Below are 14,002 nucleotides of genomic sequence, written 5' to 3' on the forward strand. Positions count from 1 at the left end.
GCCCACCAGCCATTCTCAGTAAGCTGAGCGTGTTCTGAATCTATGAAAATACTTTGGTGCACGTCCTGGTCCACAATGAGCTGAATTGAAACCTATGAAAAGTAATCTTGTGTCATAGAGTCGTAGAGAAGTACAGCACAGAAACAGGCCCCTTGCACCATCTACATGCCAAAAGCATTTAAACTCCTACTCCTATCGACCTGCACCGTGACCATAGCCCCCTATACCCCATGGAGGTCTATGATCCCCATGTAGATTAACAGTGCAGTTCAAATCCAATCAATTAGATGATTTTAACTCCTCTGAGATGTGTTAAACCACTACCTATTTCATTTTGCCATTCCAAGAGAAATTAACTTTTATCAACATCAAGAAAGCAAAGACAGCAAACTTACACAAAATCTACTATATCTCAAACATAAAGTAAACTGATTAGATTACTCAAGCATTTCCAGAATCAGAATCAGGTTTATTATCACTGTCACGTGATGTGAAATTTGTTAACTTAGCAGCAGAAGTTCAATCCAACACATAATCTAGAAGTGAAAAAATAATAAATAAAACAACAACAATAATAATAAACAAGTAAATCAATTACATATATTGAATAAATTTTAAAAAGTGCAAAAACAGAAATATAGTATATTTTTTTTAAAAATGAGGTAGCGTCCAAAGATTCATTGTCCATTTCTGAATCGGATGACAGAGGAAAAGAATCTGTTCCTGAATCGCTGAGTGTGTGCCTTCAGGCTTCTGTATCTCCTACCTGACGGTAACAGTGAGAAAAGGGCATGGCCTGTGTTGTAATGTGAGCATTATTAAAAGTAAGTTAATACTAATCGGGAAGCTGTTGGTAACAAGAGACTGGTTCCGGGGTTTTACTCCCAGTATGCTTTGTATACAGCTCCTCCACCCATGCCGCACGAGGTACCTGAAAGCCTCTGTACTGTAAATATCATTTGCCGTCCCAGATAAAGATGTTCTTTTGGCCATAAAATTGTCGAGTGGTCCTTTTGTAAAGTAGAAGTTACTACATATTTTTGGCGACGAGGTGAACTAGTTTTGTGGACGTGTCAGTGAGTTTCGAACAGGAGCTGTGAGCGGACGAGGAGCCTCGTGTTCAGAACTATCGGTGAATTTGTGGAGGGAACTGAGGACTGGCTGGAGTATGAGGAAAGGTTGGGACAATTTTTCTGTGCTAATGGAATTACTGAGGAGGCTAAGAAGCACTCTATTCTCCTGAATGTGTGTGGGGCAAAGACTTACAAGTTGATAAGGAACTTAGCCACACCGCGGAAACCGGGAGAAATTCCATATGACGAACTGGTCAAGCTTGTGGGGAACCACCACACTGTGGCCGAGCTTTGACAGCTGTGGAGCATTGCGATTTCGGAGCCATGTTGGATGACGTGCTCCATGATAGATTAGTATGTGGCATTAATAATGATGCCACACAACGTCGTTTGTTGGGGGAAACCCCACCGTTGACTTTCAAGAAAGCCCTAGAGATTGCCCAAGGCATGGAGATGGCTGCTAATAATGCCAAGGATATCCAGAAAGTACATGGGGTGGGGGGGGGGGGGGGGTCACAGTTGGCGGCAATGCACCAAGTCAGGGGGAGACTGGTAAACAGGCAAAGCGGGTGAAATGTTTTCGGTGTGGAGGGGCGCACTATGCAAATGTTTGCAAATTCAAAGATGCTTGTATCAAATAGGGACATTCAGCTAAAAAGTGCAGGAGCTTAAAGGGTAAGGTTAAGCCTGGGCAGGGGAAAGCTCAACAGGCTCAGGAAGCCACACACTGCCTAGAAGAAGCAGACGAGGAGTCAGCGTGTGCCCACAACATGTTTGGGGTGGAAACGGATGAGGGACCACCTGAACCATATTATGCCACAGTCACTGCCAAGGGAAAGGACATTCAGTTCAAGGTTGATTCAGGGGCTACTGCATCGGTCATTAGTGAGGAGACCTACAGGAGGACATGGGGGTCCAACCTGCCTCCCTTCAGACCGTCAAAGCTCAAACTCAGGACCTATACGGGGCAGCCCATACCTCATTTAGGGGTGTTATATGTGGATATTTCTGCTGGGGTCAGAAGGTTGAAGCCAGGCTGGTGATAGCTAAGGGCAGCAGGCCCGATCTTTTGGGCCGTGATTGGCTTTGCAAAATCCGGCTCAATTGGCATGAAATTAAGAATGCACACATGACGGAGGACATTCTGCATCAGTATAGTGAAGTTTTCAGGGATGAGCTGGGCACACTGAAGGGCGTGACCATGACCCTGAGGCCACACCACATTTTTTTAAGCCCAGGTCGGTGCCCAATGCCATGAAAGGCAAAGTCGAGGTGGAGCTGGTACGTTTACAGGGGCTGGGCATCATTGAGCCCATCCAATTTTCAAGGTGGGCGGCTCTTATTGTTCCAGATTTGAAGGCAAATAAAACGGTGAGGATATGTGGAGACTACAAGCTTACGGTGAATCAGGTCTCTAAGCTGAAGGAGTACCCATTGCCACGGGTGGATGATCTGTTTGCGACCCTTTCAGAGGGTAAGCTGTTCACAAAGCTGGGCATGAGCCACGCCCACCAACGGCTGCTGCTCGATGAGGATTCAAAGGAGTACGTCACCATCAATACGCACAAGGGATTATTCAAGTACAATCACCTGGTGTTTGAAGTGGCGTCTAGCCCCGCCATTTTTCAAAGGACAATGGACTCTTTGCTGCAGGGGTTTCTGCACATAGCAGTATATCTTGATGATATTTTGATCACGGGAGCACCTGGCTAACTTAGAACAAGGGCGTGTTTTCTGCAGACATCAGGATCATGTGGGCTGCGTCATGATACAGGCTTAGAGGTAGACAGTTCCGCAGATTTTCCAATGGTGAGACAGACTACTGGGGAAGCATGTCTGAGAGAGAGAGAAGGAGGGGGAGAGGGAGAAGGAGGGGGAGAGGGAGAAGGAGGGGGAGAGGGAGAAGGAGGGGGAGAGGGAGAAGGAGGGGGAGAGGGAGAAGGAGGGGAGAGGGAGAAGGAGGGAGAGGGAGAGGGAGATATATATATATAAAATGTTCTTTTGGCCATAAAATTGTCGAGTGGTCCTTTTGTAAAGTAGAAGTTACCATACCAGAAAGGCAGCGTCCATTATTAAGGACCATTATTAAGCACCAGCTGGAGGTCCTTAATAATGGACGCTGCCTTTCTGAGAATCGCTCCCTAAAGGTAAACAGTAGACTACACATTTTAGGTATGGGGATGGAGTTCATATACTATTCTGTTACTTGTACAAATTATGTATGCAATTTAGTGAGTGCTAACTGAAGTACAATACACGAGTGATATCACAATAGATTGAAAATATATAAATTAAGCTGCTCAGCCCTGAGGGGACATAAATCATGCTCTCTTATTGTGGTTGTAGAAATGTCATCAATGCAACTTAAAAGCTAGGGCTTGGCAAAGTAAAGATGGTATCACATTAGATCACAGCCTATTCAATTAATTCAAAGTATGTGGAAGACATTCTGTTCTTTTTCTTGCAAACATTTTACTTGTCACCTGCAATCAATAGATTACTGGGAAAGCCCAGCACAGGCTAAACTGTATAACAAATATCTCCTTTTTCTTCTGGGTCTGTAATCTGTTGTAAACACAGTCCGGCAGCTCAACCAAAGGGAAGAGAAGTGACAGCCTGTGGATTGGAAATTTCACAAAAAGATAAAGAACCAGCTTTCTTAAAATGGAGGCGACATAAAGAGGAGAGGAATAGAGGACCTTGGTGGAGCCATCCCAGAACAAAATGCAAGTGATGGACCCAGAAATTCAAACATGTGGCTCATGACTTTTAAGTGCCGCACAAATGACACAAACAACTGACGGCTAAGTATAATAGGAAGCTCCAGTGCACACGAGGCGTAGTGATTGTGGTGTTTAGTGGTTTCCATGGGAACATAGCTAAAGCACTCAGGGCATCAATCCTTGTGAAAAGCACACTTTACAAGAACATTCTATAGCCAGAGGGTGGTGAATCTGTGGAATTCATTACCACAGACAGCTGTGGAGGCCAAGTCATTGGGTATATTTAAAGTGGAGGTTGATAAATCCTTGATTAGTCAGGAAATCAGAAGGCAGTAGAATAGGGCTGAGAGGGAAACTAATTTTGCTGTGACGGAATGGCAGAGCAGACTCGAAAGGCTAAATGGCCTAATTCTGCTCCCAAGTCTTATGGTCTAACATTATGAAACTAATGCGGAGTTGCTACACAGCCTAGGCCTGAAGATTTCTACAGATGTAACGTGGAAGCATTCTAACAGGCTGTATCACCATCTGGTGTGGGGGGTGGGGGTGGGGGCGGGGGTTGAGGTGGTGGCTACTGCACAAGATCAAAGTAAGCTTCAGAGAGTTGTAAACGTAGACAACTCCATCATGAGCACCAGCCTCCATAAGTATCCATGAATCTCTCAAGGAGCGACGTCTCAAAAAGGCGGCGTCCATCATTAAGGACTCCCATCACCCAGGTCATGCCTTGCTACCATCAGGAAGGAGGCACAGAAGCTCAGCGATTCAAGAACAGCCTCTTCCCCTCTGCCATCGGATTTCTGAATTGACACTGAACCCAGAAACACTACCCCTCTACTTTTATTATTTCTATGTTTGCACTATTTAATTTAGCTATAAATACTTGGTGTAATTCGCAGTTTTTTCTCTCCATTATTACGTACTGCTGCCACAAAGTCAACAAATTTCACGACATATGCCAGTGATATTAAACCTGACTCTAATTCTGTTATGCAGGAAATCAGTTCTGAACGTTCCCTCCTCCTCAGCTGTTCGGAGGGGATCATCAAATGGCCACAAGCTTGTTGGGAAGTTGATTGTTTGGAGCTGCGCTTGTTGCAATCTGGCACACAGATAGCTGAGATTATTTCATCCAATACCCAGCAAGACATCAAAATGAGTTCTTTCACAATGATCCCAACAGGCTTGCAATGTGATCAGGACTGAAAGGAATGGGACTCAGGGAAGGATAAAGGAGCATAGCTCCAGTCATTATTCCTAGCCCCGGAGAGATTTTCCAGGGGCAACACTCCTACTGTGTTTCAGCCTGCAGTTGCCATCCACACACGCAGCAGGAATTCTTCACATCTACACCACAACAGTGATTAAGCTTAAAAAATAATTCACTGTCTGTACAGACCTTTGGGTTGTTCTCTGAAAGAGATACAGTAAGCATTCTATGACTGTACGGTACTTCATCGTGAAAGGAAAGGTACTTCATAAATGCAAAGCCATCAGAAGGGAGCAGCAGATGGTGTGGGAATGTGAATCTGCACAGACTGTGGCCCTCCCAAGTGTTCAGGGAATGTTAGACCATATTCCATATCCAGCTGCACAGACTCCATGGCTTATCCCAAGGCAATTCACTGCCCCCACCAGAATTCAGCTGTCTGACCAAACAGTCATGTGGCTCTTGAAGGACATGTCTCTCTTGTTCCCCCATTCAGTCTGCGCTCACATCAGTGCTGGAGAGTGAAATTTTAACTGTTGTCACATATTATGGACTATTCCATAAGGCTTGTTAGATTCCTCTGATCATTCAGCCAGCACACCTTCCCGATGGGATCTTCAGCTGTAAATTTCACAACCTTGTCATCATGAAGGCACGGCTTTTTCCAATAAAGAATGAGCAAGTGAAGGAGGGTGAAGAAATGCCCTCAGTGGATATGCTGTAAGACTGCATCTGATAAACCTCACTCTACCTTATGTCTATAACTGACTGCAGCATAACCAGTCCCATTTGCCTCAAGGAGTACCACTCCCAAAACATATTTTAAAAAACTATCACTTCAGTACAACTATGACAGCTGTCTTTCAGATGCCCATAGCACAAATGCATGGTGGTAACTGGTCAATGCTTCCTTCCTTGCCTATATACAGAGACACTCATAAGATGCCATTTCAGGTCTCATGATATTGTACTGCCAGTGGTGAGAGGGGAGACCACATGGCCAGTGGTGTGAGAAGGGATTGCATGGCCAGGAAGAAGGGAAGGTTAAAGTCCTGTGCATAATAAAGGAAAAACATTCTCAGTGATGGTATTGGTTTTGCTGACCACAGAGTTCTAAACTCAAACGAAAATCTTGTCCTATCTGATATAGGTAGCTTTAGGTCCCCTCACTAAAAGATGGTTATATTGAGCTATCTGCTCTTCAAAGATGAGTTCATGTACCTGTTTATCCTCCACAGAAAGTTTAACTGCTGATACTCACTATTTGACTGGTGGGTCCCCTATCCCTACCAAGGAGGAGATACCTGTACTTCTAACTAACAAAGTAGTTAAAACACAGTTCAACAAAACGTGACACACATTTAAACCCAGACAAAACTCACAAAACACATTTAAAACTCACAGAGGCTTTCTATGTTATAAAAATTTCCAAATTACAGATGATTTCTAAAATACAAAGGATTTCCAAAAAAAGCTTCGATATTCTTATGAACTTCACAAGCATGGTGGAACATTTGATGTGACTGCACTTGTACGGGATTTTGCAGAAGTGTTAGGCACCTTAGACGTTTTAATATTTGGTTTCAGATCGTATGGCCTCCACAGAGCCCTGATTTCAACATTATTGAGTCTTTGGCAAGTGAGACAGTCAAAGTCTACAGAAGAACTGTAGCAAGTTCTCCAAGATGATTGGAACAACCATCAGCCAATTTTCTTATAAAAATGCGCAACAGAATACCTAACCGAATTGATGCAGTTTTAAAGGCAAAGGGCGATCATACCAAATATTGATTTGATTTAGCTTTTTTACTGTTTACTGCTCTCTACAGTAATTTTTTGATATTTAGAACTTTTTATTTTGAAATCATCTGCACTTTACAGAAGCCTAAGACTTTTGCACAATACTGTACACCATTGGACATCATTGCACTAACCCAAAAGCCCACGCACACCTGTATATCAAGCACTCAAAAGTGTCAGCAACCATTCAGACCCCATCAAGCACCAAATTTGGTCACCCTGAGTTTATGTCATTTCCATGTAACAACAGTAGCACAAAAGAATAAATAAAAGTCAAACAAACTTAGAATACAGACAGAGTAACAGTTGCTGTTCAGAATTACTTAGTGCCTTTAGAGAGTAAATAAGGTTAATAAGCAGCGGTTTCAGCAGAATCCATGTCACTGTAGTCCTATTGGTGCCAGACAAGATTTCAGTAACTTGACAACACTGAAATTGCCAAGGGCTTTGAAATACCAGCCTACAGCGTTTTCCTCAGCTCTCATGATTACGAAGACAGCTCTTTAACAACACTTCTTTTTGTATAAAAATACTATAGTTTTGCTAGGCAAACATTCTTCCATAAGGTTGACTTTGGAAGTTTTCAGGTAACTGTCAAAAGAACTAGAGAGGCAGGGAAGAATATTATATTAAAGTAGCAAGACACCATGCTCAAGGATGAACTGCCCATAAGGAGGATCAACTGACTTGGTCTTTTATGTTGGAATTAAATAAAGGCCTGAAGGCTGAACCTTCTGTTAGTCACTTCCTAGTACATTAACTCTGTGATGGACAGTACCTGTGGTTGGGATGGGGCTAGCACCCATTCCTGTAAAGATCCCAAGCCACAGAAGTGCCAATAGCGGCTCCAAGGATCTCATCCTTGGAGAGGAAGGACCTTCGCCAAGATGTAATCGTGTGATGAATGCCACAAGTCAATGGAAGCCACAGGGCCAATCCATCTTCTATAAGTGAGTCCAGTCAAAGAACATCTGCTGATGTGATCTTGTAGCTGAAACCAGGAAGTTGAGCTATACATGGGCACAACTTGAAGAAGTGGCCCAGGACAGACTACTCTGGCGAGCTGCTAGACCCCAGCAGGGGTGATGGGCCAAACTTCCTACTACATTACTCATTGCACTAGGAATGGCAATGGATAAGAAAAATATTTGAGAAAACACCACTAAATTTCTTCAACTTTAGATGTTCAAGAATACATAAGAGGGGGACTCACATTGCCAAAATAAAATCTAAGATTGAAAAAGAAACATTTAACTCAAATGCTTGTCAGAGAATGACAGTTAGGCTACCAGGGAGCAAAACAATTAGAGGCTCTTTCTTCTCAACACCAAGAAGCTTTCAAAATGACGTGCTTGTGAGAAAAATTCAAGAGTCTATAGGCATTGCCTGGAATGAAATTGGAATGGTTTTCAAAATACTACTGTATTTTGTTTGCTCTCATTGGAAAAAATCCATAAGACCCCTGTGACAACTGAGACCTGTGTTTCAACTAAATATTGAACCAGCCATTTGTTGTTGCTCAGATACCAGCATTTTCACCAACTTAGGAACTATCACAAAAGTGCAGCATTTAGAGTAGAATCCACTGCAAATATATATATTTGTCAGATTTATCCAGGGATGTCATACCATGATAAATCAATTGCTCAGCTAGAATCCTATGTGGTAGAAATGCCAAGGTAGAGATTTCACAAATTGCAGTTACTAAACTGTCTTTCAATTTTCAAATAAAATAAAATTGCCAATGTACCAAAATGCAGTTCACTTTAAAAAGTAATTCACTGCACCCTAAGTACTTCTGGAGATTTCACAAGAAATATGATTAAGAAACTTTGATGTGAACTCTTCACTTCAAACATGCCAGAAATATCCTTTGGAGTTTCCATTATAAGCAGGGTCTAGAATAACTCTAATATATCATTTAATGGCCCATTTATTCTGCAGCACTGATGTAAAAACTGGAGCACAATTTAAGAGTACAGTCATCAATCTTCTCATGCATACATCTGCAGAAGTGATATGACAACTGTGAAGGAGGCAGCTTTGTGCTCTAGCACATCCAGCCAGTTGTTATTAGACCAATGGAAAGTTGGGAAAGTGTCATTTCAGAACATTTTTGTTTCATTATATGTTCTTACCACTTTTTTGTTATTATTAGAAATGCAGTTTACTAATACTCCTAAATAGGAATTACACTAAGTTTAGAGGACCTCATATTTAATATGGAACAGCACGCACCAAATGCTGTAGGAACTTATTGGGTCGGGCAGCATCTATGGAGAGCAATAAACAGTCAATGTTTCATGATGAGACCTGCAGTCCCTCAATGTTCTCTGTGTGTGTGTTGCTCTGGATTTACAGAATCTCTTGAGTCCTCAAATTCAGTCAGCGCCAAGTGATAAAGTTTAGCTGGAAAAGATAATGAGATTATGGACTGAAAGACATAATTCTAAACTGAGGAATATACGTGAATATATGTTTATGTCTTAGGAAGTGACATAACAGATTGAGAAAGCGGTTAATAATATTTAAATATCCTGGATTTCATAAAATGAGCCATTGATTACAAAAGCATGTTTACCTTTTACAAAGCACTGGCTCAGCGACCACTAGAATGGTGCATTTATTCCATTTAATTCAGGAAAGGTCTGAATAAGAACATCTTATTTTAAACTACCTTCAGATCACCAGTTTTTACCATGCTGTATGTCAACTGTGGCCTATGGACGATTACTTATTAAAGACTGTATTATCATTTTTGTTCATATTTTGGCAAATTTCATTTGAAGAACTTAAAAATATAATCCACCCACATGGTACAATATTAATGGAGCAAATAGTCTTTTGAAACCTAGTGATTATTTAAAATTAAATAATTTAAAATTATTAACCTAATACTTATAGGGGAAAGCAGAAAGCAGAATGCCTTTTGAACCTAATAAAGGATTTTTTCCCCCTCAGATTGATGATCCTAGATGGCAGAAATCAACTCCTATACAGATGTGAACTGATTTTTACAGTGTCTGTTCACTTTTAACATTCAGGATCATAAATGCTGCAGGTTACAGGTACTGTACAGCCAAGCATCAGTAAGGTGTGAAAAAGAATGACCCGAAGGCAGATGTTTCAGGAATCAAAGTAAAATGAGCCATTCAACAATTATTCTACCTATTACCGAAATATTTATATGGTCTTTTAAATAGATATGTAGAAGTTACTTCACCATTGAATAACTAAGTAAACTATTATGTGGTGTGGCTTCATTTCTTCTATTGGTGAAATATTGTGTAATTATTCTATTTTGGGGTTGGTACGTGGTTCATTTTATTATGGGATTATGGGGTTCAGTTAGATATTTATTCAGCAGTTAACTGTCTGTAAACTCCTTCATAATAGCTTCATTAATCTTAGAAATTATAGAGAGCAGATGGTAAATCACTATATTATTTCTTCACTATTATAGAACACTGGTCGAAACTAGGGATACAGGCAACATACCATCATTCATTTTTACCACCTTCATTTTTTAACTCCATCCAGATTTTGGCATTTAGTTGTGGATTCAACAATAGACAACAACAAAAACAAGTCTCCTCAAAATTTCTATGTGAATATTTTTAATATATGAAAAGGCATCAAAAGATAAATAGAGTTGCCTGGTATAACAAAATGCATTGCTAGATTGTGACCTTTGTTGTCAATTATTGAAGTATTTCTGTTTTTGAATTCCTGACCACTTAACTTTCAAATTCAGTGTCTCTTTTTAAAGGTACATCATTATATTATGGAAAATTGCTTCAACCTAGAGATATGTGTAGCAGTCAATATGATGTTCCAGCAGCTTCCAAACTCAATTCAACATTCATTCCATCAATATTCAGTGATATGAATTTCATGTGCCTTATTGTACAAGGACAGATGTTATATCCAAGACACCTTCAAGGAGTGGTTCCTCAGAAAAGTGGTGTCCAATATTAAGGACCCCAATTCCCAGGACATGCCCTGTTCTCATTGTTACCATCAGGAAGGAGGTACAGAAGCCTGAAGGCACACACTCAGCGATTCAGGAACAGCTTCTTCCCCTCTGCCATCCAATTTCTAAACGGACATTGAACCCATGAACACTACCAAACTTTTTTTTGTTATTATTTCTGTTTTTACAGTCTTATTTTTAATTTAACTATTTAATATATACATATATACTTACTGTAATCCATTTACTTATTTATTTTTCTATGTTTATCATGTATTGCATTGTACTCTGCTGCCAAGTTAACACGTTTCACAACATATGCCGGTGAAATTAAACTTGATTCTGATTCTACTGGCCAGGAATTGCTTCTCAACTGCCATTGTTCCAACGTCATTATATCACCAGATATTCAGCAAAAGCCTTACTTGCACGTGCCAGCATACACAGTGAGTTTTCAATAGTTGAGTGACAGCACCTCCGAAAATTATTTGGGTCATGGTTTTTGCTTAGTTCGTATTATAGAGGGTGGTACTATTGCTTCACAAGATTGAGGATAAACCGCTCAGAAACAAAATCTTGGTTCCCCATTCCATTATATAAATGGGTGGTGAACCTACAAAGTTTGTAGCAGGGAGGTACCAAGTCTCAAGAGTCGCAATTACTTCTTAGGATTCCAAAGGTACTTAACATTGCTGAAGAGGTGGCTGCTAAAGCAGAGAGCAGTTGGAAGAAATTTTCAAAATAATAGAGGTCTGTTTATGATGATACAGTAGAAAAAGTGCATGAGGGCATAGCAAAAAATTATGAGTACAGTGGGACATACAGTATAGTGCACAGAACATAATAAGCATAAATTCAAAGAGAAAACCATTAAAAATGAATGGAGACATGATTGAACTATATATTGGAAGTGCTGGAAGTTGTCACTGTCAAAAAGGATAAAGAATTTCTCAAGAGATCAGGAAAAGAAAACTTTCGTCTAATACCCTGTTTGACAGACTTTCAAGAAATGGCAACAGCTGAAATACAACATTAAAGTGAGATTGCTCTGACTACAACGCATTCAGAGACATCAACAGAAATTAAACACACCAGTATCGAAGGGAACCAAAAGCAGGCGAACTTTGACCAACACTTTGTAAAATAAATTTTATCAGTATGAGGATGCTTGGATTTTTCAAATTTACCCAACAAGCAAAACCCTTACTTAGGCCTTAGAAAATCTGTTTCTTTCTTCACCAATAAAATCTATTGAAGCTATTTTGTAGAATTAACATTTTTATTCATTTGGTTTAAGAATGCTCAATACAGTTTGCAGCTTGGGTAGTGGCACTTGCTGTGGGATGTGCATATCACTAGCAAGACCTTAGTAGAAAAAGATAGGAAGTCGTAAATTTACACAAAGTATTGTAGGTTCCAATAGGCACCTTTTGTTAGTATAGATAATTGCAGGTTATAGAGAATGAAAGGCTTAGATAGGATGGATGTGGAGAGGGTATTTCCTATAGTGGGGAAGTCTGGGACTAGAGGATACAGCCTTAAAATAGAAGATGTCCTTTTACTAAAGAGATGGGAAGGAATTTCTTCAGCCAAAGGGTGGTGAAACTGTGGAATTCATTACCACAGATGGCTGTGGAGGCCAAGACAGTGGCATATTTAAAGCTGAGTTTGATAGGTTCTTGACTAGTTGGGGCATCAATTGTTACAGGGAGAAGACAGGAGAACAGGGTTTAGAGGGACAATAAATCAGCCATGACAAAACGGCACAACAGAACTGATGGCCCAAAAAGCCTAATTCTACTTCTATGCCTTATGGGCCTGTGGTCTTATGGAAAACTGTTTCATCCCCTGACTGTTTTTTTTTTGATTGACTGATTCACTTTATTCGCCATATACGTTTACTTGCATAGGAAATTGTTGAGGTGTGTTGGCATTTATAGGCATTATTAGTCTCGAGAGACCATGGATTTGCGCCTTGGAAAGTTTCCAGGGCGCAGGCCTGGGCAGCGTTGTATGGGAGACCAGCAGTTGCCCAAGCTGCAAGTCTCCCCTCTCCATGCCACCAATGTTGTCCAAGGGAAGGGCAAGGGCCGATACAGCTTGGTACCGGTGTCGTCGCAGAGCAATGTGTGGTCAAGTGCCTTGCTCAAGGACACAACACGCTGCCTTAGCTGAGGCTCAAACTAGCGACCCTTAGATCACTAGATCAACGCCTTAACCACCTGGCCACGCTCCAACACTACATGCAAAGAAAAACAATATTCAACAATTATACAGAATAAGGAATTATATAAAAATAAAGCTCAAACTACAGATATAGAATAAATGTGCATAAATACATAAATACTAGAATGTATTTTCTTTCAAGTACTTATAAAAATACTAAACTAGAAATTGAAAATTTCAAGCTCTACGTACAAATCTTGTTCTTGAGAAAAGGCGACAATCTGGGCTAAGCAAGTGAAAGAATGTTAACCTTACCCGTCTCACAGCTTCTTCCTGTGAACCCAGGAGGGCAGGCACACACTTCTGGAGCAACACAGCTTCCACCATTCCTGCATCCTTCTTTACATAATGCTTGAAAGAGAAAAACAATAAGAATTTCAGAATATGTGTGATCCACACGGGATCAAAGCAAATAATCTCCAATCAACACATACAATGCTGGAAGAACTCAGCATATCAGACAGCATCTATTGAGGGGAATAAACGGTTAACGTTTGTGTCTAAAATAATCACCAAGAACAGTGTTTTTTTTGTGTTAAAGAAATCATACTGCAGCAACAACTTGAAAACAAAGTCAAAGTCACTGAGAGGCTAAGTGAAGGAGTATGATGAGCTTATAACATGTCAAAAATCTTTTACTACAAACCAACACTGAAATCATTTGATCCTTCCGTAATTCATGTAAAAGAAAAACGAATGGGACAAGCGTAATAGGATCAAATTCAAACTGAGACGAGCGGTATGGGATCAAATTCAAACCGAGATGAGCAGTTAACAAAAAGTATGCGCTTCCTACTCACCCCCATATATGCCACCATGCAGGTGAACATGTGACTATATTAATTTATTTCTATCACCGCCCAATGCCGAGCACCATCCACTAACCACAGCCCAAATTCACGTGATTTAGTACCTTAACCCGCTGTGAGGATGCACAGCACAAATATAATACAGACAATAAATGGATACATGGCTCCAACACACGCTTCTTTTCCTA

General features: G+C 40.6%; 1 protein-coding gene across 6 annotated transcripts in view; it reads right to left on the reverse strand.

The window, feature by feature from the left end:
• Positions 1 to 14,002, reverse strand: part of LOC140729684 (protein kinase C-binding protein NELL1-like) — a 915,540-nt gene that overhangs the window by 203,349 nt on the left and 698,189 nt on the right. For all 6 annotated transcript variants that reach the window (XM_073049744.1, XM_073049741.1, XM_073049746.1 and 3 more), the window contains one exon: positions 13,261 to 13,356. In XM_073049744.1, the coding sequence (XP_072905845.1) occupies positions 13,261 to 13,356 (96 nt within the window). The remainder of the gene's footprint in view (positions 1 to 13,260; positions 13,357 to 14,002) is intronic.

This window comes from Hemitrygon akajei, chromosome 6, assembly GCF_048418815.1.
Source record: "Hemitrygon akajei chromosome 6, sHemAka1.3, whole genome shotgun sequence".
Lineage (NCBI taxonomy): Eukaryota > Metazoa > Chordata > Chondrichthyes > Myliobatiformes > Dasyatidae > Hemitrygon > Hemitrygon akajei.